Here is a 25,994-nt window from a genome sequence, read left to right as displayed (position 1 = left end):
GAAGGAAGCAGCAAAAGGGAGAAGGAAGCAGCAAAAGGGAGAAGGAAGCAGCAAAAGGGAGAAGGAAGCAGCAAAAGGGAGAAGGAAGCAGCAAAAGGGAGAAGGAAGCAGCAAAAGGGAGAAGGAAGCAGCAAAAGGGAGAAGGAAGCAGCAAAAGGGAGAAGGAAGCAGCAAAAGGGAGAAGGAAAGGAGCAAAAGGGAGAAGGGAAGGAGCAAAAGGGAGAAGGGAAGGAGCAAAAGGGAGAAGGGAAGGAGCAAAAGGGAGAAGGGAAGGAGCAAAAGGGAGAAGGGAAGGAGCAAAAGAGAGAGGGAAGGAGCAAAAGGGAGAAGGGAAGGAGCAAAAGGGAGAAGGGAAGGAGCAAAAGGGAGAAGGAAGCAGCAAAAGGGAGAAGGAAGCAGCAAAAGGGAGAAGGAAGCAGCAAAAGGGAGAAGGGAAGGAGCAAAAGGGAGAAGGAAAGGAGCAAAAGGGAGAAGGGAAGGAGCAAAAGAGAGAGGGAAGGAGCAAAAGGGAGAAGGGAAGGAGCAAAAGGGAGAAGGGAAGAAGCAAAAGGGAGAAGGGAAGGAGCAAAAGGGAGAAGGGAAGGAGCAAAAGGGAGAAGGGAAGGAGCAAAAGAGAGAGGGAAGGAGCAAAAGGGAGAAGGGAAGGAGCAAAAGGGAGAAGGGAAGGAGCAAAAGGGAGAAGGGAAGGAGCAAAAGGGAGAAGGGAAGGAGCAAAAGGGAGAAGGGAAGGAGCAAAAGGGAGAAGGGAAGGAGCAAAAGGGAGAAGGGAAGGAGCAAAAGGGAGAAGGAAAGGAGCAAAAGGGAGAAGGAAAGGAGCAAAAGGGAGAAGGGAAGGAGCAAAAGAGAGAAGGGAAGAAGCAAAAGGGAGAAGGAAGCAGCAAAAGGGAGAAGGAAGCAGCAAAAGGGAGAAGGAAGCAGCAAAAGGGAGAAGGAAGCAGCAAAAGGGAGAAGGAAGGAGAAAGGAAAAATATATATATTAGGTGTGTGTTCCAGAATTCAAAATAACGGAAGCAAGAATTCAGTAGACGTTTAACATTTATCTATAGAAAACAGCCAGAATTCTATCCCAGAGCAGCAATCACAGTTGAAGACAGTAAGGCAATTGCTCACAAAATTAGATCTTAACAATACCCCTGTAAAAGATGAAATGTGGGCAATCGGCAGAGGATATATTTCCTTACTTTTTTAGAATAATGAATCTGTGTCATTTCTCCATCTTCTTCTACAGGAGTCCACTGGAGGAGCACATCCGACGTCTAGGAAAATGAGAACATGTATACATTTAGAGACCCTTTAAGCTTTCTTGATATTTTGGGCCTTAATGGCACAACAATGGCTTTTGTTTTTGAGGACAGGATTTTTTTTTAATCAACTTTGTTGGCGATGATGGGTAAAAAAAAAAAAAAAAAAACAAATCTGCATTTTTATCTTTTTAATTTTATTATTTTTTATTTTTTTTTTTTTACTGTTTGCCAGGCAAATATTTCCACGTCAGTCCGATCTATTTTTTTTAATTTACCAAATTAATGTTTCATGTAATACACTGCAGTGCTCAGGCATTGCAGTGTACTGTGCCCATTTTTATGCCTCTGGCTAGATTGATGGGCTGACAGTGGGAGAATCTCTCCCTGTTTTTGTTTTTTAGGGACAGGGGTTTTTTTTTACCTGTGTTTTTTTTTGTTTTTTTAAAAACCTAACAAGTCTGGATTTTTGCTTTTTAATTAACTTTTTATTTTTATTTCATTTATTTTTTAACTGTTTGCCAAGCAAATATTTCCACATGTCATACCGATTATGGTAATATTAAATTTATATAGTTATTTTATTATTTTTTTTTTCCTATTTTTGTGGAATAAAATCTTTTTATTTTACCAAATTAATGGTTTCATATAATACATTGCAGTGCTCAGGAATTGCAGTGTACTGTGCCCATTTTTATGCCTCTGACTTGATTGATGGGCCGACAGTGGCAGAATCTCTCCCCCTGTATAAACCACTTTAGATGCCGCGGTATTTATTGGCCACTGCATCCGAGGGGTTAATCTGCAGGGATCAATATTCTAGTTTCACTAAGGACTAGGCAATGATATTTGCTGCAGGATCATAATATATTGGGTTTGATTGTTGCCAGGAGATGCATAGGTTTGCATGGGAGCTGCGTACACTTTTTGTTTTTTAATCAAAATCTGTTGCAAAATTACTGTATTTTGTATTTTAGATGTGTCGGTACAATTAAAGAAAATTAGTTACGAAGGTCTAAGTAGACTTTAACACCCCCTTGTGCCCCCTGCTATCTTTTGGATAAGGCCAAAATCCCTTTTTTTTAACTTTTCCGACCCTTGTAAACTTAATGTTGTAGACTTTATGGCTGGCAGATAATAGTCTAGAATGGATCCAACTGTAGCAAACCCTCAGCTGTGGGTCACGTATACACTCTGCTCAGACTTTCAGCCCCCATCAATTGCCCCTGTCAAAGATTCTAGAATCCTTGACACTTTGCAAACATCTCAGTGGGCGTCCCAAGCCGCAGGGGAAAAATTCCCCCAGGAAAAGAGGTCTTTGTGCTCCAAATATCTGTCACGGAAGCAGATTTAGACCCTGTTCACATCGGGGGGGGGGGGGGATATAACCTGGTTATGATCAAATGAAAGTTCGGCTCAACTTTGGTGTGGTTATAAATATCAGCTCAGCAGAAAAAAAAAAAAAAGAAAAAAAAAAGAGCTCACTGACAGATTCTCAGTTAACTCATTTTGTAGCCAGCAACAGACAGGGCGACACTGAGGGCAAATGGTGCAACATTTGTAATTAAACCCAACTGCAATCTGATGTTAGAAATATCAGCTCAAAATAAAAGCTGTCAGATTGAGCTCACTGACAGATCCCCAGTTAACTCATTCTATAGAAACCAACACAGAGGGCAAACGGTGCAACATTTGTAATTAAAACCAATTGCAATCCGATACACTGACACAATGCGGCTCACAACCCCTATCCTTTACCTTCTCTATCAGACGGATGACCCCCGGGATCATAGAGTCCTGGTCATTCTGCCTTTTAGCGCTGGTATGTAGGAAGACCCCGTGCTTTTCAAACACGATCTGGAAAAGGAAAGACACACAATAAGTAATCTGTTTTATTCCCCTCCCTCCCACCATGCTTTACACTGCAGCTCAAGTCAGTAAGAAACAGAATATCACATATATAATAATAATAATTGTATTCATTTATATAGCGCTATTAATTCCACAGCGCTTTACATACATTGGCATCACTGTCCCCATTGGGGCTCACAATCTAGAGTCCCTATCTGTAGGTCTTTGGAGTGTGGGAGGAAACCGGAGACCCCGGAGGAAACCCACGCAAACACGGGGAGAACATACAAACTCCTTGCAGATAGTGTCCTTGGTGGGATTTGAACCCAAGACCCTAACGCTGCAAGACTGCAGTGCTAACCACTGAGCCACCACAAGACTGCAGTGCTAACCACTGAGCCACCACACAACTGCAGTGCTAACCACTGAGCCACCACACAACTGCAGTGCTAACCACTGAGCCACCACAAGACTGCAGTGCTAACCACTGAGCCACCACAAGACTGCAGTGCTAACCACTGAGCCACTGTGCTGCCCGTGTATATCTATATACACACACACTGTATATTAATGTGAATGAACCCTCCATAGATAGCAATCATCAGAGATCAAGAGGGGTTGGAAGACCCCCGGCAATCATTAAAAACTACAACTCAACCCATAAATGGGGGCGGAAGAATAAAAAAAGTTCTGTGTCTTGGAAGAAGTGAAAGCGCAAAAGCAAAACAATCCCCTCCTCCCCCGGTCCTAAACCAAACCCCATGAAGGACAGAGGTACAAAGCATCCTCCAGCCTCCGCTCTGCAGAAGGAATATGAGAAAAGGAGTGGAACAGGTTTCCCAGCTGTAATTATCACAGAGGAGTTCTGCAGGTTCAGGGCATAGGTGGAGCTGCTCTGTACGTGCAAAATGTCTGCTTGGTGTCAATGCACCGAAAAACCATTTCCATTGGAAGGGGACAGAGACCGGGGGAGGGGGGGAAAGAGACAGAGGTCGAAGGATGGGGACAGAGAGCGGGAGAGGGAGGAAGAATGGGACAGAGACTGCGATTGGGGGAGGAGGAAGGATGGGGACAGAGACCAATTCTGGGGGAGGATGAGGACAGAGACCAATGCTGGGGGAGGATGAGGACAGAGTCCAATGCTGGGGGAGGATGAGGACAGAGACCAATGCTGGGGGAGGATGAGGACAGAGACCAATGCTGGGGGAGGATGAGGACAGAGACCAATGCTGGGGGAGGATGGGGACAGAGACCAATGCTGGGGGAGGATGGGGACAGAGACCAATGCTGGGGGAGGATGAGGACAGAGACCAATGCTGGGGGAGGATGAGGACAGAGACCAATGCTGGGGGAGGATGGGGACAGAGACCAATGCTGGGGGAGGATGGGGACAGAGACCAATGCTGGGGGAGGATGGGGACAGAGACCAATGCTGGGGGAGGATGGGGACAGAGACCAATGCTGGGGGAGGATGGGGACAGAGACCAATGCTGGGGGAGGATGGGGACAGAGACCAATGCTGGGGGAGGATGGGGACAGAGACCAATGCTGGGGGAGGATGGGGACAGAGACCAATGCTGGGGGAGGATGGGGACAGAGACCAATGCTGGGGGAGGATGGGGACAGAGACCAATGCTGGGGGAGGGGGGATGGGGGAGGATGAGGACAGAGACCAGTGCTGGGGGATGGGAGAGGATGGGGACAGAGCCCAGTTCTGGGGGAGGAGGGCGGGGAGGATGGGGACACAGACCAGTGCTGGGGGGGGGGAGGGGGGAGGGAGGATGGGGACACAGACCAGTGCTGGGAGAGGGGGGAGGATGGGGACACAGACCAGTGCTGGGAGAGGGGGGAGGATGGGGACACAGACCAGTGCTGGGAGAGGGGGGAGGATGGGGACACAGACCAGTGCTGGGAGAGGGGGGAGGATGGGGACACAGACCAGTGCTGGGAGAGGGGGGAGGATGGGGACACAGACCAGTGCTGGGAGAGGGGGAGGATGGGGACACAGACCAGTGCTGGGAGAGGGGGGAGGATGGGGACACAGACCAGTGCTGGGAGAGGGGGGAGGATGGGGACACAGACCAGTGCTGGGAGAGGGGGGAGGATGGGGGCACAGAACAGTGCTGGGAGAGGAGGGGGGGCACAGGACAGTGCTGGGAGAGGGGGGGAGGATGGGGACACAGACCAGTGCTGGGAGAGGGGGGAGGAGGATGGGGGCACAGACCAGTGCTGGGGAGGGGGGGGGGGGGAGGATGGGGACACAGACCAGTGATGGGGGAGGGGGGGGGGGGGAGGATGGGGACACAGACCAGTGATGGGGGAGGACGGGGACACAGACCAGTGCTGGGGGAGGGGGGAGGGGAGGATGGGGACACAGACCAGTGATGGGGGAGGGGGGAGGGGAGGATGGGGACACAGACCAGTGCTGGGGGGGGGGACACAGACCAGTGCTGGGGGGGGGGGGGCACAGACCCCGTGACTGGAAACACTGCTTCTAGAGGATTTGAAATCTGGGGCAATTGATACATAAATTCAGCAGAAAGTTGACACCCTGCTTTTATTCTCGGTGGTCTCCAACCTGTTGAGAACTACAACTCCCAGCATGCTGAGGGCTGACGATACAGTATCAGTCATGGACCCCCCCATCCCGCACAGCTCGATACTTTGTATACAGAGGTCACAAGACTGCAGATCACCTGATCACAGCAGTGACCGTCCCCGCACTCCTCAGCGCCATCTGGCGGTGACTGCGCGCCACCTCACCGGCGCTGACTGCTCCGCACAGCGGTGACCGTCCCCGCCGCTCCGCGTCCTCCTGGACCGGGGCCACAAACTCGGCACCGACTCCTCAACTCACCCTGTAAGCATCAGCCTCCATGATCAGCTGCTCCAAAACTTCCGCGTCCAACACGTCACTTCCGCTTTGGTTCCCGACCTCCCCATACCAGGCGGTTGCCATAGAGATAGCCCCGCCCTTTTGGGCGCTCCTCAGTAGTTCTTCATGGAAAAACTGTACAATATCACGTGTTACATGGACTGGAAAACACAGAATATATAAATAGGCAATGGAATGTGACTAAAACCAGTCTGAGACGTCTCCACACTGACATTCATTCTATTCTAGTACGAAGTGTGTTACTACCCCTGCTCTGTATAATATTAATGTCCTCCATCCTGCGCCCCTTCTCTGTATAATGTCCTCCATCCTGCGCCCCTTCTCTGTATAATGTCCTCCATCCTGCGCCCCTTCTCTGTATAATGTCCTCCATCCTGCGCCCCTTCTCTGTATAATGTCCTCCATCCTGCGCCCCTTCTCTGTATAATGTCCTCCATCCTGCGCCCCTTCTCTGTATAATGTCCTCCATCCTGCGCCCCTTCTCTGGATAATGTCCTCCATCCTGCGCCCCTTCTCTGGATAATGTCCTCCATCCTGCGCCCCTTCTCTGTATAATGTCCTCCATCCTGCACCCCTTCTCTGTATAATGTCCTCCATCCTGCGCCCCTTCTCTGGATAATGTCCTCCATCCTGCGCCCCTTCTCTGTATAATGTCCTCCATCCTGCGCCCCTTCTCTGGATAATGTCCTCCATCCTGCGCCCCTTCTCTGTATAATGTCCTCCATCCTGCGCCCCTTCTCTGGATAATGTCCTGCATCCTGGGCTCCTCTGTATAATGTCCTCTATAATGGGCCCTTCTCTGTATAATGTCCTCCATCCTGCGCCCCTTCTCTGGATAATGTCCTCCATCTTGCGCCCCTTCTCTGTATAATGTCCTCCATCCTGCGCCCCTTCTCTGGATAATGTCCTGCATCCTGCGCCCCTTCTCTGTATAATGTCCTCCATCCTGCGCCCCTTCTCTGTATAATGTCCTCCATCCTGCGCCCCTTCTCTGTATAATGTCCTCCATCCTGCGCCCCTTCTCTGGATAATGTCCTGCATCCTGGGCTCCTTCTCTGTATAATGTCCTCTATAATGGGCCCTTCTCTGTATAATGTCCTGCATCCTGGGCCCCTTCTCTGTATAATGTCCTCCATCCTGCGCCCCTTCTCTGGATAATGTCCTCCATCCTGCGCCCCTTCTCTGTATAATGTCCTCCATCCTGCGCCCCTTCTCTGTATAATGTCCTCCATCCTGCGCCCCTTCTCTGGATAATGTCCTGCATCCTGGGCTCCTTCTCTGTATAATGTCCTCTATAATGGGCCCTTCTCTGTATAATGTCCTCCATCCTGCGCCCCTTCTCTGTATAATGTCCTCCATCCTGCGCCCCTTCTCTGGATAATGTCCTCCATCCTGCGCCCCTTCTCTGTATAATGTCCTCCATCCTGCGCCCCTTCTCTGTATAATGTCCTCCATCCTGCGCCCCTTCTCTGTATAATGTCCTCCATCCTGCGCCCCTTCTCTGTATAATGTCCTCCATCCTGGGCCCCTTCTCTGGATAATGTCCTGCATCCTGGGCCCTTTCTCTGTATAATGTCCTCTATAATGGGCCCTTCTCTGTATAATGTCCTGCATCCCGGGCCCCTTCTCTGTACAATATCCCCTATAATGGGCCCTTCTCTGTATAATGTCCTCCATTCTACGATCCTTCCCTATATAATGTCCCCCATCCCAGGCCCCTTCTCTGTATAATATCCTCTATAATGGGCCCTTCTCTGTATAATATCCTCTATTCTACGATCCTTCCCTATATAATGTCCCCCATCCCGGGCCCCTTCTCTGTATAATACCCCCTATAATGGGCCCTTCTCTGTATAATGTCCTCTATTCTATGATCCTTCCCTATATAATGTCCCCCATCCCGGGCCCCTTCTCTGTATAATACCCCCTATAATGGGCCCTTCTCTGTATAATGTCCTCTATTCTACGATCCTTCCCTATATAATGTCCCCCATCCCGGGCCCCTTCTCTGTATAATACCCCCTATAATAGGCCCTTCTCTGTATAATGTCCTCTATTCTATGATCCTTCCCTATATAATGTCCCCCATCCCGGGCCCCTTCTCTGTATAATATCCCCTATAATGGGCCCTTCTCTGTATAATGTCCTCTATTCTACGATCCTTCCCTATATAATGTCCCCCATCCCGGGCCCCTTCTCTGTATAATATCCCCTATAATGGGCCCTTCTCTGTATAATGTCCTCTATTCTACGATCCTTCCCTATATAATGTCCCCCATCCCGGGCCCCTTCTCTGTATAATATCCCCTATAATGGGCCCTTCTCTGTATAATGTCCTCTATTCTACGATCCTTCCTATATAATGTCCCCCATCCCGGGCCCCTTCCCTGTATAATGTTTCCCAGATTGCACAGTACCCTCAGGCTGTGTTCACATGAGGCATTTTCAGGAGTTCAAAAATAAACCTGGTGTTCAAGCGGAAACCTCTTCAGGAAATGTTCTTTTTTTTCCCCGGAGATTTCTTTTCCTAAGGCCTCATTTCAGACCAGTGTTTTTTCTCATCCGCAAAAATAAACACCGGAGTCATTTTCATCACTGTTTTGGATCACATTCTAAAATTTACCTCTTTTTACTTCAGTGTTTGGTGAGTTTGTTACCTCAGTGTTTGGTGAGTTTTTTACCTCAGTGTTTGGTGAGTTTTTACCTCAGTGTTTGGTGAGTTTTTTACCTCAGTGTTTGGTGAGTTTTTACCTCAGTGTTTGGTGAGTTTTTTACCTCAGTGTTTGGTGAGTTTTTTACCTCAGTGTTTGGTGAGTTTTTACCTCAGTGTTTGGTGAGTATTTTACCTCAATGTTTGAGTTTTTTACTTCATTGTTTGAGTTTTTTACTCAGTGTTTCGTGACTTTTTTACCTTAGTGTTTGGTGAGTATTTTTTTACCTCATTGTTTGGTGAGTTTTTTACCTCAGTGTTTGGTGAGTTTTTTACCTCAGTGTTTGGTGAGTTTTTACCTCAGTGTTTGGTGAGTTTGTTACCTCAGTGTTTGGTGAGGTTTTTTTTATCTGTGTTTGGTGAGTTTGTTACCTCAGTGTTTGGTGAGGTTTTTTTTATCTGTGTTTGGTGAGTTTGTTACCTCAGTGTTTGGTGAGGTTTTTTTTATCTGTGTTTGGTGAGTTTGTTACCTCAGTGTTTGGTGAGTTTGTTACCTCAGTGTTTGGTGAGGGTTTTTTTTATCTCAGTGTTTGGTGAGTTTTTACTTCAGTGTTTGGTGAGTTTTTTTACCTCAGTGCTTGGTGAGTTTTTACCTCAGTGTTTGGTGAGTTTTTACCTCAGTGTTTGGTGAGTTTTTACCTCAGTGTTTGGTGAGTTTGTTACCTCGGTGTTTGGTGACTTTTTTACCTCAGTGTTTGGTGAGTTTTTTACTTCAGTGTTTGAGTTTCTTACCTCAGTGTTTGGTGAGTTTTTTTACCTCAGTGTTTGGTGAGTTTAGTACATCAGTGTTTGGTGACTTTTTTATTTCAGTGTTTGGTGACTTTTTTACTTCAGTGTTTGGTGAGGGTTTTTTTTACCTCAGTGTTTGGTGAGTATTTTACCTCAGTGCTTGGTGAGTTTTTCACTAATTTATTTGAAGCCCAAACCATAAGTGGGACAATCACTTCTGCATATTTTATCCACTCAAGGTGGGAACGTGGCCTAAAATGTTGCGTTTTTTCATAGTAATAATGTGATGTGTGGACATACCCATAGAAAAAAACTAAGAACAAAAAAGGCACCAAATATTCATCATGGGCCAACAAGCCACCTGCAGATCGGACTGCATTTTCCTGGTGACAACTTTTGAAAAACTATTTTTTTGTGGAAAATACCCAGTGCATGTCAGCTCTTTGAAGCGTCTCCTGATGGAAACTGCTCCGAGGAAAAGCTGCAAAAGAGGTTTCTGCTTTAAAACCTAGTCGTGTTTAATGGTTTTAAAAAAAACCTCAAGTGTGTGCACGTGGCCTTAAGTTGTATTCACACAGTCGTTTTGCTCAGTTTTTTTTGTTTTTTTTTTTAGCAGAAACTCAAGATTTGCTCTAAAAATTCCTAAGAAATGAAAAAAAAAAACCCCTTAGTATTGAAGATTTTTTTTACAAATTAATTTTGGTTATTTCGGGACTTTTGGGGGGGCTCGGTCCGCTTGCGGCATGTGATGAGGCGCAACACTATTTTTTGGGGGTGGGGGGTGCATAATACACCCCTTGAATTAGTAAACATCATTTAAAAGGGTGTTCCCCTGATTTGACTTGTTGCTCAGTGAACCACTGTGGGCAGTTTAGCCCCAGAATCACACCCCGCGTTATTCCCCACCGCCCCCTAATAACGCTCGCTGCCCTCCACACCACGTGTCCCCCTGGGACCGTCTGCTCCTCTATTAACAATCTGCGCTATGAAATAAACAAACTGAGGGGGCGTGGCCAGTGTCAGCCGCCTCCTGCGCTGAGGAGACGCACGCTGGCCGCCGCCATCTTGACTAAGGGCAAAATTCCTAACTCCCAACAAGGCTATTTCAAGCCTGCACAACCGGTAATTAAACTATGTACGACAAAGGGTGATTATCGATGGTAAAAACTGTATTTAACCAGCTAGGAGTCTAATTTAGGGGAGAACGGGAAGACAGACGCCATTTTTGTCACTGGCACGTACGCAACGGTGGGCGTGGATAGGACGAAGGGGCGGGGCTACGGGCTATAAAGAGAGGTGGGCGGGCGGCTGGGATAGGTCGGTTGTGACGCTTGTGGTTGTGCGACCCTTGAGGGTTTCTGGGCTCGGATCAGGCTGCAGGTAACAAGTGTGTCTGCTCGTTGTTTCCCCCCTATACCGAGGCCATGCAACTGCTTTTTGCCTCCAAAACTGGACCTTCTGCAGAACTACAGCTCCCAGCATGCACTTCTCCTAGCTGGCATGCTAGGACTTGTAGTTCTGCAGCTCCTGTCTTTATTACTAACCCCCAACCTAAAGTAAACTGCTTCTGGAGGGAGCAGCCCCCTATTGGCCACAGCCAGGCTGATAACAGGGAGCAATAGCACTCTCTACATGGTCTTCTTCCTCTTCCTTGAGGGTTTTTCTTGCTCCTACTTGGCTTTGTGGCAATCTCTTCTGTAAATTGGAGCTGGGGACCTGATTGTAGCAAACCCTCAGCTGTGAATGTTCTGTTCACTCACCGTAATCTTGAAGGATGGTACAAAGGAGCTTAAAGGGGATGTCCACTTCCTGGGAGCCCTTATGTAAATGCCTGTGTTTTGGGGTTAATAATATCCCCTTTTTATTAAGGAAACTGCAATGTTGCACCTTATGGTGTATCAAGGCCCATGTCTAACTGCAGCCCCTGTCCAACTGCCACTCTTGACTGTTTGACCCATTCACTTCCAACAGGGTTCTGATTGGGCTTTGGCCTTGCTACAATATTTTGGAAAGGGCATAGAAATTCCCCATTCATGTAATGTGATCTTACTATAATCTTGTGGTTCAAATCAGCTGAGAGCTCAGTGAGGAGCTCACTGATGGTTTCTCAGTTAACTCATTTTGCAACAATACAGTGCAAGCATTTTTAAAGGGAATGTGTCACCACTTTGACCATACAGGTAATGGGAGTCTGACAATAGACTTACCTAGATGCCTTCTTGTTAAGAGATCATGATTTTTTTGTTAATTTTTTCCAGGCTATGGGGTGTATCATACCTACCCCACCTCTGCACTTAATTGGCATAATTGCCATCTAGTAACATGCAGCTTCCTTTGTTAATGAGTTATTCCAGGCTATGGGGTGTCTCTGTACCTAATTTGCATAATTCCTGTTACCTAATAGTGTGTAGTTCCCTGTTATTGCGTTATTCCAGGCTATGGGGTGCCTCTGCACTAAGCATTATTCTTGCTACCTAGTAGTATGCAGTTCCCTTTGTTAATGAGTTCTTCCAGGCTATGGGATGCATCATACCTTGAAAATGGCCTCCACCTCTGCACTTCAGACATATTTGCCACATAAGGGTGTGCAGTTTCCTTTGTTGTGTTCTTCCAGGCTATGGGGCGCCTTCACACTTCAATAGCATTTGTTTTTTGCAGCCTAGTAGTGTCAATCTGCCTGTGACATATAGTTCCTATGCATTAAATGTTGCGATGTTAACCTGTGGTGGTCTGCCCTCTGGAGGAAACGGGGAGAGCACCTTTCCACAGGGTACTGGGGGTCACTGGACCAGAAGTGGCTACTACCTGCCAATGCCCTTTTGGAGGGTGGAACACGGCTAATGTTGGGACACTTACTGAGCAGGAACCACAGGCTATGGTGGTGACAATAATGCTAATGACATGTGGAGGCGCCCCATAGCCTGGAAGAACTCATTAACATAAAGATGATTTATCCATGAGACATCTGCTAGATGTTTTTATAATGGTCTGCCAGATCTCTCAATACAAACTGCAGACCTGATGAGGCTGGTGTACTTGCTACTCTAGCTTTGAGTGGCTGAAAGCATTACACCACCTTTAGGAGGCTCTCAGCCAATCAGAAGTGCCGTGTGACTGCTGGAATAAGTACGTTGGGCTTTCTTTAACTTCTAGAAAGGTGTAGCTGAGACTCAATTTGTAAAAGGGGGTCTTGAATAAGTCATTGGAGGAGGGGTGTTGATCACCCACCTATGACTTGAGATGTTTGATCATACTCCATGCATCGCTTCAGCACCTCCCTGCTGCCCTCAAGTGATGAGGAATGGGGGTGTAAAGACCCTACTCTGGTGATCAGTGAAGGGGGTAAGACCCCAAACATCACTTATCCTGTGGAAAATCCCTTTAAGGGTGGGTTTAAAATATTAGCTCTCCCCTGTTCTGGCTGTTAAATCTTATTTCCTGCAATTGGGAGGTTGCCCACTACTTTGTATATAGGCCATCAATGTCTAATCGGTGGGGGTCCGGCACACCCCCCCCCTCCCCCCCACCGATCAGCTGTTCTCAGTTCTGGAGCTGCCATGTCAACTGATACTGCACATCTGCTTCCCATTGAAATCAATAGGAGGCCTATGTGCAGTACCTGGTTGCGGCAGCTCCGGAACTGAGCATTTCCTGCTGACACCAAGAGGGGGTGCGGAGCATCGGACCCTGGCCGATCAGACATTAATGACCCATCCTAAGTGTAGACCGTCAATATAAAAGTAGTGGACAACCCCCTTTAACCCACTTCTAGTAACAAGCCTCTCAAACCTTGCGAAGAGGTTAACCCACCACCAAGGGGGTGGGGGGGTGAATTGTAGAACATTATGCAAAGGCCTAATCATCCTCCTCACTTAAAGGGTTATTCCAAATATTTAAGTTCTCCATTGAATAGGGAGTTCATTGAGGGTCTTCAGAAGACCCAGCTCCTAGTTTGGAGTAGAGGTGAAGTATGTGCTCCATTCATTGTCTATGGTACTGAGGTCTATAACAGTATTGTAGACAAAGGCCCCCAACAATCTAGATTGGGATTTAAATCCCCTGGATGATGGTTTAGCCTCTGACCTAGTGCTGGTAGTCCCACGTTCTTCCGGTGGCTTTATCTGACTGCGTGTTGTCTTCTCCATAAGGGTCATAGTTGCGTTTAAATTTCTGAGGTCTGCACATGTTTGGGGTTGTAATACCTTTTCCACTATTTTCTTGCAGATTGACGACATCTCTCCATCATGAGTGACATGGTTGACAACCACAAGGAGGCCTGGGAAGCCCTGATCACGGCTGCGGACAAGTATCGTAGACAGACTGGAAATGACATTGTGCTAATCACGGCATACAAGCCGAAGCTGTTCACCGGTTACGGGTACACGGTGCACGGGAGCGGCGTGCTCCTGGAGGCCACCCAGCGTTACATCGAGGACATTACCGTGGTGCACAAAACCACCGCCTATACCAGCCCCATGCCCATCAACAAGGCCACCAAAGAGGGCGCTGGGGGCAGGAACTCTTACTCCAAGAGCTACCCTTCTATATACGGCAAGGAGGGCTTCTCTGCGCTGGAGGACAATGAGCGGGCCAAGCAGGGGCCACAGACTCTGATGCCCGAGCAGCTCCCAAATCTGGCCTCTCCTGACGAAGACTATGATGACGACTACAAGGAGGGGCCTTTGATTAGGGCTACTGACAATGCTCCTAGTGATACAACAGGTGAGGGCTGCACTGACGGGCCACATCGGATTATTTTTTGGGTTTTTTTTTGTTTGTTTTTTGCAGTCTACATGGCCGCCATCTAATCCACTTTCTTACAGGGGTTATCCAGTGCCCATGACATCTCTGAATTATGTAGAGGGGTTGTCTAGTGACCAAGAAATGTCCACCAATCATGCACAGGTCTCATTAGGTGTGTAGGGGTTGTCGAGTGGTCCTGGATACCCCACCTCAAGACGTCCTCCTTGGTGCATTTCTTCTGACTACCTCATTATTCCTTCTGAGAATCTGACAACTGGACGCCACATCCGCCTAGTAATGGCTTTTAGTGCACGTCACTTACTGTATAATTCGGCTTATAAGATGCACCCCACATTTAGAGGAGGAAAAAAATGTTAAAATGAGAGTTCGTTTTATAATCCTAATGTCTTGCCATGGTGGAGCGGCTCAGGAAGGTCACAGGAGACGGTCAGCAATGCTGAGGAGTGGGATGTGGGTCAGGAGGGTCGGAGATACTGTGGGCTCAGGTGTCGGGGAGGGTTGCGTGCCGCAGCAGGGGTGTCGGGGAGGGTTGCGTGCCGCAGCAGGGGTGTCGGGGAGGGTTGCGTGCCGCAGCAGGGGTGTCGGGGAGGGTTGCGTGCCGCAGCAGGGGTGTCGGGGAGGGTTGCGTGCCGCAGCAGGGGTGTCGGGGAGGGTTGCGTGCCGCAGCAGGGGTGTCGGGGAGGGTTGCGTGCCGCAGCAGGGGTGTCGGGGAGGGTTGCGTGCCGCAGCAGGGGTGTCGGGGAGGGTTGCGTGCCGCAGCAGGGGTGTCGGGGAGGGTTGCGTGCCGCAGCAGGGGTGTCGGGGAGGGTTGCGTGCCGCAGCAGGGGTGTCGGGGAGGGTTGCGTGCCGCAGCAGGGGTGTCGGGGAGGGTTGCGTGCCGCAGCAGGGGTGTCGGGGAGGGTTGCGTGCCGCAGCAGGGGTGTCGGGGAGGGTTGCGTGCCGCAGCAGGGGTGTCGGGGAGGGTTGCGTGCCGCAGCAGGGGTGTCGGGGAGGGTTGCGTGCCGCAGCAGGGGTGTCGGGGAGGGTTGCGTGCCGCAGCAGGGGTGTCGGGGAGGGTTGCGTGCCGCAGCAGGGGTGTCGGGGAGGGTTGCGTGCCGCAGCAGGGGTGTCGGGGAGGGTTGCGTGCCGCAGCAGGGGTGTCGGGGAGGGTTGCGTGCCGCAGCAGGGGTGTCGGGGAGGGTTGCGTGCCGCAGCAGGGGTGTCGGGGAGGGTTGCGTGCCGCAGCAGGGGTGTCGCTGTGGCGGTGGGTGCCTAATCTGACTAGGCTCCATTGCCTGTGGTTGACACAATGGACTTCAAGAAAATTGGCCACGGAGACAGACCAAAGTGGCCATCTTCTTGAAGTCCATCCCATCAGTCTGCACACGTGCCACCTCCAGTCACTTTCTTGAAGTTCGTGTCAACCACGGGCCACTCAATGGTGCTCACTGCTGCTGACACTCAGCATCGCCAGCCCTGCTTTTTGACACCACTACACTGCCCAGTAAGCCATATCCTCATAAGATGCACCCCCATTTTACCCTGTTTTTGGGGGCATGCATCTTGCAGTCCAGAAAATACAGGATTTACCAGGATTTTGTAGCATCTACTTAACTTCATCATGCATTTCCAGGAGGTGTAACAGAGGAACAAAAGTGTTTTTATTTTATATTTTTTTTTTTTTTTCTTGTCTCATGGAAAACAGATGCTAATATAGGGTCTAAAACATATTATGTATGTAGGTAACTTGGCATAGAAATGATGTACAGTATATGCCCCTATGGCTATACCACTTCAACCAGGTAAGTTTAGTCTTGGTGTTGGGTGATGGCACTTCTAATGGGTGTAATGATGGCACCCAGTGCTCCTGAGGGGAATAAGAGTTAATAGATAAGGACCTTTTTAAAACTTTAAAGGCAACTATGTCCTGCAGCACAAGTTGGAGGCTTCGTTATTGCACCCATGAGGCCGCTCCAGACCTCCCTGACACCTTCTCCGCTTCCCTAGACTGACATGTCTGTGCATAAGGAGGAACCTGCCTAATATGAGCTGTCCTGGCCTGGATTATGATGGTTTGCACTCTGATAAATCTGATAGATATCAGAGTGCAAACTGTCTTTTTGTCATGTTCAGTTATGCACCTGTTCACACGTTGAGGAGTGCAGTCAGTCTTTTGTCTATATGAAGTGGCTTATGATGGTGTCAGCAGCACGATCACCCAATGGGCTCCCTCCTGTAGTAACACAGCAGTGAATGTCTATAAGACTTTGTTTTTAGGCATCCAGTAGGTCCAGAACTTGAGGATCATGAGTTTCACCTGTACTCAGCAGTCACTAGAGTCCAACGGGCCCCAGTGCAAAGTTTAATCCGGCCCCCCCCTTTTCCCTGTCCTAGACACATTCCTGGTGTATGACCCCCCCCCATCATGACTTTATGCTGGTATGTCCCCCACTTTGGTATATATGGCCCCATCATATCACCATCCATGGGCCCCCATGCTCTTGTATATGGGGGCGGGCCCCCATGCTCTTGTATATGGGGGCGGGCCCCCATGCTCTTGTATATGGGGGCGGGCCCCCATGCTCTTGTATATGGGGGCGGGCCCCCATGCTCTTGTATATGGGGGCGGGCCCCCATGCTCTTGTATATGGGGGCGGGCCCCCATGCTCTTGTATATGGGGGCGGGCCCCCATGCTCTTGTATATGGGGGCGGGCCCCCATGCTCTTGTATATGGGGGCGGGCCCCCATGCTCTTGTATATGGGGGCGGGCCCCCATGCTCTTGTATATGGGGGCGGGCCCCCATGCTCTTGTATATGGGGGCGGGCCCCCATGCTCTTGTATATGGGGGCGGGCCCCCATGCTCTTGTATATGGGGGCGGGCCCCCATGCTCTTGTATATGGGGGCGGGCCCCCATGCTCTTGTATATGGGGGCGGGCCCCCATGCTCTTGTATATGGGGGCATCATATCACCATCTTTGTGGCCCCGTGCTGGTATATGGCCTCCCAGCACGCTGGACAGTAGTAGTAGCAACTAAACTATTACACACGCTTCCACAGTGCCTGCATGCCAGCACCAGAGGACAACTGACCAGCATGTAAGCGATGCGGTGCATGTCACTCTCATGCATGCCCACTTAAAATGTTGTCAGAATATTTGCTGCCCCCCATGCCCTGGATTATGGGTGTGGGAGCAGTGAATATTCATAGCCTTAATTGGTGGCCAGCACACTGCAGCACAGATACCTGTTGGGTCCCTGCACTGCAATGTATTTCAGCTGGATGGATGCACATATAGGTTCTGGGGTCCGCGGGCCCCCTGCACTCCTGGGCCCGGTCATGATCCCTGACCACAATCTTTATACCACTGCCCGTGCTCTGCTTCCATTCTGAAGTCAGGATCCTGAAGGAGCCTCTGTCTTATCTATTTAGGCCACTACAAGGACGCGCTGACATACTGAAAGTCGGCAAAATATCCCCAAACCGACCTCCTCACACTGGGTGACCTGCACTGTGCAAAAAACAATAGAACTGCATATTTATTTTTTTTTTGCATGTAATATTGGGTTATGGTCACAGGGCTGACCTCCTGATGTGGTTGTGGTTATTGTGCAATGATAGATGCAGCGTTAGGATTGCTGCTCTTGCAGAACGGTTTGTATTTTGGTCTTCTATGATGTGTACAAGGCTGTGAAACTACAGAGGAAGCCTCTGCTAGAGATCACTACCATCATGGGGATTCCTGGACAGCACTGGGTAGGGGTGATCTCTTCTGGAGGTGCTGCTGACAGCGCTGGCCGGATCACTGCTGTCACCGCCTGGAAACAACCACCAGAGCAATGGAGGCTCCACAATCAGAAATGTCTGTCTGCAAAAGGTGACGGCTGCACATCCATGGCTGTCTGCAATCTGCAAAGGAGAGCAAAAGGGGTGACTGTTACTTAACGGACAGGTACTTGGCATTGCCCATTCTCTCAGGGGTTAAATGGCACAATCATGTAATACCTGACGTCATGCTGAGCAATCGAGAGGCTGCCATTGTTCTCGGCAGCACATTGCTAATCATGCAGGACAACGTGCTGCCGAGAACAATTGTGTGGTCTATTAATTGTGCATTGGGAAGTGACTACATTATCAAGCCGTGATAAAGGGGTTCTCGGCCAGGTCACATTAAGGGGCGCTCTAACAAGTTGGGAGCCTTTGGTTTCCCTATAGCTCAGCCTTGCACTGCTGCCATAAGAGAAATTTTAAAGGGAATGTCCAGATATAGTATTGATCAGTGGCAATCCAACACTTGTTTGTTTCCTATTGGCTGCTGCAGCACAGCTTTGATAAAAGTGCTGCAGAGGCTACCATATAGGCTGCATGTAAGCACATGGAGCAAACAGCTGATGGGTGGGGGTAGGGTTTGGAGGGGCATCAATCATTCCAGACCATTCCTCCCCCACCCAATAGCTTGTAATGGTTGCATTAGGGAGGCAATAAAGCTCTCTATCTTATCCAGTGCTATTTGATGTTTAGGGCTAAGACTTAAAGGGGTGATCCTATCCCAATATGTAGTAGGTCTAATGGCAAATGCCTCCAATTAGAAATGTATAGTTCTCATAATATAGTAATGTCTTACCTCATGTGCAGGGCTTTGCAGCTGCAGTATCCATGATTACATCCACTTGTACCATAGATTGTTAAGCTGCAATGCTCTGCACATGAGGTAAAGCATAGCAAATACATACAATTAAAAATCTAGTGTAGTTCTCCTGATATAGCTAATTGTACATATTTGCTATGTCCTGTTACCTGATATGCAGGGCATTCCAGTTTAGAATCCATGGTTGGTATGAGTGGATGCTGCAGTGACCTGCACATGAGGTAACGCATCATAAATTTAGTATTCTCCTGATTTATTTATTTTTTTATATATATAATATATTTATATCTCCTACCTTATCTGCCAGGCATTGTAGCTTAGAAACCATGGTTGGTATGAGTGGATGCTGCAATACCTGCACATGAGGTTAGACAGTAGGAATTTAGTAATTCTCCTGATATATAATTGTACATATCTGTTATGTCTCTTACCTTATCCGCAGGGCATTGTAGCTTGGGTATCCATGGTTAGTATGTGTATATAACCATGGGAACTGCAGCTGCAATGCCCTGCAAATGAGGTAAGACAGCAAATACAATTAGCTAGATCAGGAGAACTGTACTAAATTTCTCATTGGTACTTTTCTATTTCTTACATCATGTGCAGGGCATTGTAGTCAAGGAATCCATAGCTTGAGCTAAGCTGCAATGCCCTGCAGATTGGGTAAGGCAGAAAATGCCTACAATTAGAAACCTAGTACTCTGATATAGCTAACTGTGTGGATTTGCCCTGCACATTAGGTGAGACCTAGAAATCTAGTATTCTCCTGAGACGTAGCTCTATCATGTGCAGGGCAAATACATACAATTGGCCTTGTCAGAGTACTAGGTTTCTAATTGTAGGAATTTGCTGTCTTACCTAAGGTAATCTGCAGGGCATTGCAGCTTGAGTACAAATGGTTGAATCCACTCAACTATTGATTCCTAGACTACAATGCCCTGCACATGAGGTAAGACATGGCAAGTACCAATTAACTCTAGTATAGTTCTCATAATATAGCTAATTGTATGTATTTCATTTTGGCTTACCTCATGTGCAGGGCATTGCAGCTTGGGAATCCATGATTACTATGAGTGGATGTAACCATTGATGTTGCAGCTGCAATGCCCTGCACATGAAGTAAGACATTGCTAGAACTTCTAATTGGAGGCATTTGCCTATCTTACCCCCCCCTACTACATATTGGAATAGGATATTCCCTTTTAAAGGGAATCTGTCACCAGGTTTTTCCTCCCCATCTGAGAGCAGCATAATACAGAGACCCTGATTCCAGTGATGTCACTTACTGAGCTGTTTGCTGTCATTTTGATAAAATCAGTTTTCTTTGCTGTAGATCTGCAGTTATAAAAAAAGCAACAATAAGAGGATAATGTCCTCCAAAAATCAAGTATTACTCACAGCAAGTTGGGCTGCAGTGTGTACATCGCCCTGGCCAAAAACTGATGCTCTAGCAGGATACAGCTAAACCCCCACTAAGTGGAGACATCACAGGTGCAGGAGAAGCACATCACACACACACCTTCATGGAATGGAGGGGAGGTGACTGCTAGATGATAAAACTGCACACAAGTGGCTTGCATAGAGCGCTGTTCACATGCAGATGACACAGTCACAAACCCGCAGCCTATTAGGTAACGCCCTTCTATTAGATCAGGCGGGCTGCCAAGCCGTACTCCACTGTATATCATGCACGGACAGACACTCTACAATGCAAGGCCCAACAGAAAGGGGCCTGGCTGTATCCTGTACAAACAAAAAAATATGAGGTTTTTGTTGGTATTTATGGCCATAAAACGTAAGCCTACACCCTCGTCAAGGGACCTCATGTCTGTAGGTCCCTACACTAAATATAAAAAAAGCAACAATAAGAGGATAATGTCCTCCAAAAATCAAGTATTACTCACAGCAAGTTGGGCTGCAGTGTGTACATCGCCCTGGCCAAAAACTGATGCTCTAGCAGGATACAGCTAAAGAGTGTCTGTCCGTGCATGATATACAGTGGAGTACGGCTTGGCAGCCCGCCTGATCTAATAGAAGGGCGTTACCTAATAGGCTGCGGGTTTGTGACTGTGTCATCTGCATGTGAACAGCGCTCTATGCAAGCCACTTGTGTGCAGTTTTATCATGTAGCAGTCACCTCCCCTCCATTCCATGAAGGTGTGTGTGTGATGTGCTTCTCCTGCACCTGTGATGTCTCCACTTAGTGGGGGTTTAGCTGTATCCTGCTAGAGCATCAGTTTTTGGCCAGGGCGATGTACACACTGCAGCCCAACTTGCTGTGAGTAAGATCTGCAGTTATACAGAGCTCATGAATATGCTGGACTACCTGCAGCACGCCAAGTAGTCCTGTAATATTTACTACTGCTTAAACCATGATTTTATGAACTACAGTAAGTGACACCACCTGGCATCAGGACCTCTGCCCCTACATCATGCTGCTATCAGATTAGTCAGGACAAAATCTTAAGGTTTTAGTAATCTTCCTGGCTTTACCAGTTGTGTCCACTAGGTGGCACTGTGCAGACATAATTCCCATTGTTCAAGGTCTGATGCGGATAAGTCCATGTAAATCGTATTTCTCCCAATTTCTTGCCTGATTTGATACCTGCGTATGGATTCCATGACTAGGTGATGCATTTTACCATCTGAAGGGTGCAGCCGGTTGCAAACAGAAAAGCTCCAACCCCCTCTTGTAGAACTTGGTGCCTTGTTGCACCATAGTACCTGTCTTGGAGCACGTTTGCACCATCTTCATCCAGATACAGCTGGGTTTTCTTAATGCCTGCACAAGAAACCTCTGCCCTTGTGTTAATCTCTAGCCTTGTCACTGAATGCATAACTTGTGTGCTAAGTGATCACTTGTCCACCAGGTGGTGCTGTTGTATTGCTTATTATACACTGCAGCAGGCACAGAATGTCACTTTGTTCTCCTTTTCTTAAATCCAGGACTTTTTCTAATGGATGAAGATTCAAATAGCCAAGACTGTGAACCCTTCTTTGAATCGGATCAGGAGGAGAGTACAGATGGTGAGTCCTGCTTTAGATTTGAGCCTTCGTTACCTCCTTGAAGGCATGTAGTGCCTCGGAGGCTTAATCACATGATTTGCATCTTGTGGCCCGTGACGAAGTATCTCCAGACCTGCATGGCATCAAAGGGTTTAATGCTGTGATTCAGATCAAGGGCCAAGAACTGCAGCCAATGTACTGGCATGTGAATAAGACATCTTGAGAAGATGTGGCTGCCCCTTTAAGAGTGCACTGCTCACAGCTTGCCAAGGACTCTGCACTTCTGGATGATTGACAGGTCTGCAGCAAGGGTGGTTTGCAGCGCCTTACCATAGACTCCTTCACTCAAAGGGATGCGAGTCAGGTCCAGGTCCAAGGGATCCACTCGGCTTCCATTGTATAGCTATAAGTAACAGACAACATCCCAGGGGTGTTCTCAATAGCGTGTTTTGTTTTTTTGTTTTATCTCTTCTCCCCCCCCCCCCCCCCAATCCATCCCCTTATGTGTTTCGCCCCACAAATGGGCTTTGTCAAGGATTTGATGCCTGACAAAGCCCATTTGTGGCAAAACGCTATATATGATCTGATTTAATCAGATCAAGTGTATGTATAAAATATTATATAGTGTGCAATATACTACATATATTTCACACATGTATGTAAAATATATGTAGTGTATATTGCACAATATATTATGTAATATATATTTTATACCTATACTTGATCTGATTAAATAATCAGATCATATATCGTGTAATATCACATATATGTGATGTATTACACACTATATATGATCTGATTAAATCAGATAATGTTTGTGTAAAATATATTACACGATTATATATTGTGTAATATATTACTCATTAAATTAGATCATATATTATCTTTGTGTAAAATGTAATGTGTAAATAATTTTACACAAACATATGATCTGAGTAATCGGTGTATAATACATATATATTATATATTGTGTAATATATAATTGTGTAAAATATATTACACATGATCTGATTTAATCAGATCATATATAATGTATTATATTGCACACAATATATAATTAGCGTGTAATATATATTATAGATGCATACATCACATTTATCAGATTATTTAGACCTGATTAAATCAGATAGTGTGTAATTATAGATCATGTGTAATATTACACAATCTGATTATTCAATCAGATAATGTATAGCGTTTCGCCCCACAAATGGGCTTTGTCAAGCATCAAATCCTTGACACAGCCCAATTGTGGGGCGAAACATTGCATATGATCTGATGGAATAAAGAATTTGGAGAACACCCCTGGGAAGCTGTTCATTATAGGTCTGCAGCATGGTCTTGCCCCTGCCTAGGAAACTGTCCACGTGTGTTTTTTTTTTATTTTTTTTTTTTTTTTTTTTGTGTTGCAGAGGTGGCCAGGGACCTAAACAGCAAGTAGCAAATCTAAAAGTCCTTGCAATCCCTTTAAGGCAGTGCTAAGATGGGAAACCAGGGATAATTTTCAAGTTAATTTGCAAATCAGACAAAATATACTAACAAATGTGTCTCCTTTTAAGATGGCAGCCTGACGGAAGATGCTCCGGGGCAGCTGCCTCCACCGCACCGCAACATCCAGCAGTACGCCAAGTCTCTGCCGGTCACTGTGCCCGTCTGGGGCTTCAAGGAGAAGAGACAGACCAATAGACCAGTAGATGAAGAAGGTGGCAAGGTGAGGGCTAAGATCTTAGCATGGCTTGGAACCACTGCTGGAACCTGAGACTAGATATTGTAATCCTTCCTTCTCTCCGCAGCCGCCTTCTCCAGACCTGGACCGAATCGCTGCTAGCATGAGAGCCCTGGCTCACGACAACTCCCAACCATTCGGCGACCTCCCCCGTCCTCGCCTGAACACCGGAGACTTCCAGACCAAGTACAGAAAGTATTAAGTGGCTTCATCTGACCATGGTCTGAACACTAAGACTTTACTGTCAGAATACAAATCAGCAGATGAAGCTCCATGATTTGAAACTACCCCCCCCCCTCCTCCCACAAAGCACCCACCCATTAGGGGGCTGACTGGTTCACTGCCTAATGTGGGGGGCAAATGCATTTTAAATTCCCCCTTTTTTAAAACGTTTTCTTTTTATACCAAAGTAATCTGACTTCCCAACAAATAAGTGTGCCGTTCATTCACTCAATGAAACGAAAAAACAAATTTTACCCCCCCCTCCCCCTTTCATTTTCTTTTTTTAATGCCTCCAAATAAAGAGAAAATGCACAACATGCGACATATTGGTGGTTTCTTCTGTCTGTGTACAATTCCTTTAATCTGGCATGGGATCATCCAGAGCTTAAAGCACACCAACCACCAGGATTTTCCTATATAACCTAAAGCCAGTGCTATACTGGCGCTATCAGGCTGATTCTATACATGCCTTTAGTGGTCAGCAAGGATGTATAGGATTTGTAAAATGAGCAGCTTTTTGAGTGGCAGCGGCTAATAGTTGGTGTGAGTATTCATAGTGATTCCTGCACCTCATCCTCCATTATTTATGCCAATTCTATTATAGAATTGTTTTACGAAGTAACTAGAAGGTCTTGTGCTGATGTCATACCCATGTGATCAGAAGGGGGCAAGGCCTCAGCCAACATAGCAGATTCCAGGAAGCAACATTATTTTTCTGTTATCAGCTATGTTGGCTGAGACCCATGTGATCAGAAGGGGGCAAGGCCTCAGCCAACATAACAGAAAAATGTTGGCTGAGGCCTTGCCCCCTTCTGATCACATGGGTATGACATCAGCACAGGTCCTTCTAGTCACTTAGTAAAACATAAAAAATAATGGAGGATGGGGTGCAGGAATCACTATAAATACTTACACCCCCCCCAAACTATCAGCTGATCAGTAGCTGATGTCATTCAAAAAGTTACTCATTTTAAAAACTTTATATTTTGAAACAAAAGCAAGTATACATCCTAGCTGACAACTAAAGGGATGTATAGAATCAACATGATTGCACAAATAGCTTAAGGTTATGTAGAAAAATCCCGGTGATTGGTGTACCAACTGAACAGTTGGGCTTTGTTCCATAGTGCAGTGTGTATTATAAGATCACCTAAAAGGGTTGAAACCAATTTTTCTTTATCGTTCCTTCCATGGGAGACCCAAACCATGGGTGTATAGCTACTGCCCCCGGAGGACACACAAAGTTACTACACTCAAAACGTGTAGCTCCTCCCTCCTAGCATATACACCCCCTGCTAGCCAGATCTAGCCAGTTTCTTGCTTTGTGTCAGGAGGACCACACACACGCATGCATTCTTTTTTGATTTTTCATTTTTTCTAAAGATTTGGAAGAAAAGCGGGTCCACTGGACCCCCAGCATGTCCCTTCACACCCCCCTGGCGGGGTGCTGTTAAGGTTGACTTCAGGGCAGAAATCCCTTCATGCCGCGCTCCTTCACCATCCCTTAGGGGCTCTGGCTTCAAGTTAGAGCCAACACGGTTCTCACTGCCTTGCAGGAGACCGGCCTCCATCCGCAGCCCTTGTACAGGACCCTGCTGGACGGAGCACTGACCCCCACCCCACAGGGACTGTGCCCTGCGTCTCAAAGCTAAGTATAGAGACGTTTATTCAAGGGTCCTTCTGCATTGTGGGGCACTTTTATTGTGGGGGACAGTGATTTACTTTGATGATGATGCTTTTTTACTGTGTTTCCGGCCGGTTCCACGGTTTTTACTGAGAACCGCGCCGACTATGCCTGATTCTCGGCCGCATGCATAACTCTAGGCCCCGGCTTCAGCCGCGGCCTAGTTTCGTTTCGTTCCCCTGCATGTCACTCATGCAGGGGGACACTGCAGCGCCGGCCGCTCTGCACAGGGGAGGACGCTCCTTTTTGAGGAGATGATTCCCTCCCCTGTACATCTCCTTCGCCCTCCGATTTCCCGCTCCTGGGTTAACCCCCGCCCCCCCCTCACTCTGGCGCCATTTTCTCAGCGTCTTAGTACACTGGTCGGCGCTGGCTGCTCTGCAGTGCAGAGGGAGAGAATATCTGGCTGGAAGTCCAGGCTTGGAATCCGGAAGGCACACATAATAGCAGCCTGATAAGTCACAACCTCTGGTTGTGCACTTTTACACTCTCAGGGCATTCTGAAGGAGTTAATTCTTTATTATAGAACCTCCTCCTCAGC

At 47.5% G+C, this 25,994-nt stretch overlaps 2 protein-coding genes across 2 annotated transcripts in view; one reads left to right on the top strand and one right to left on the bottom strand.

Annotated features, from left to right (window-relative positions):
• TBC1D17 (TBC1 domain family member 17) overlaps positions 1–6,003 on the bottom strand; it is a 123,431-nt gene extending 117,428 nt beyond the window's left edge. The window contains exons 1-3 of the mRNA XM_075329284.1: positions 5,950–6,003; positions 3,000–3,098; positions 1,182–1,256 (exon numbers count right to left, since the gene is read on the bottom strand). Coding sequence (XP_075185399.1) covers positions 1,182–1,256; positions 3,000–3,098; positions 5,950–5,970 — 195 coding nt within the window. The 5' untranslated portion in view covers positions 5,971–6,003. The remainder of the gene's footprint in view (positions 1–1,181; positions 1,257–2,999; positions 3,099–5,949) is intronic.
• A 4,719-nt stretch (positions 6,004–10,722) lies between these two features.
• AKT1S1 (AKT1 substrate 1) lies at positions 10,723–24,091 on the top strand. The gene is made up of 5 exons (XM_075329173.1): positions 10,723–10,807; positions 13,652–14,149; positions 21,765–21,845; positions 23,381–23,532; positions 23,615–24,091. Exons 2-5 carry the CDS (start codon positions 13,672–13,674, stop codon positions 23,747–23,749), a joined length of 846 nt encoding a protein of 281 aa, XP_075185288.1. The 5' UTR covers positions 10,723–10,807; positions 13,652–13,671; the 3' UTR covers positions 23,750–24,091.
• The last annotated feature ends 1,903 nt before the right edge of the window (positions 24,092–25,994 follow it).

Source organism: Anomaloglossus baeobatrachus, chromosome 11 (genome assembly GCF_048569485.1).
Source record: "Anomaloglossus baeobatrachus isolate aAnoBae1 chromosome 11, aAnoBae1.hap1, whole genome shotgun sequence".
Classification (NCBI taxonomy): domain Eukaryota; kingdom Metazoa; phylum Chordata; class Amphibia; order Anura; family Aromobatidae; genus Anomaloglossus; species Anomaloglossus baeobatrachus.
The sequence above is the reverse complement of the archived record's forward strand: the minus strand, read 5'-3'. Positions and strand labels throughout refer to the sequence as shown.

Bases quoted from the DNA above. Each gene is read 5' to 3' on its own strand.
- AKT1S1 (XM_075329173.1), top strand. From the start codon at position 13,672: ATGAGTGACATGGTTGACAACCACAAGGAGGCCTGGGAAGCCCTGATC. The intron at 21,846-23,380 runs GTGAGTCCTGCT...TCTCCTTTTAAG, and splicing joins TCAGGAGGAGAGTACAGATG to ATGGCAGCCTGACGGAAGAT. The intron at 23,533-23,614 runs GTGAGGGCTAAG...TTCTCTCCGCAG, and splicing joins TAGATGAAGAAGGTGGCAAG to CCGCCTTCTCCAGACCTGGA.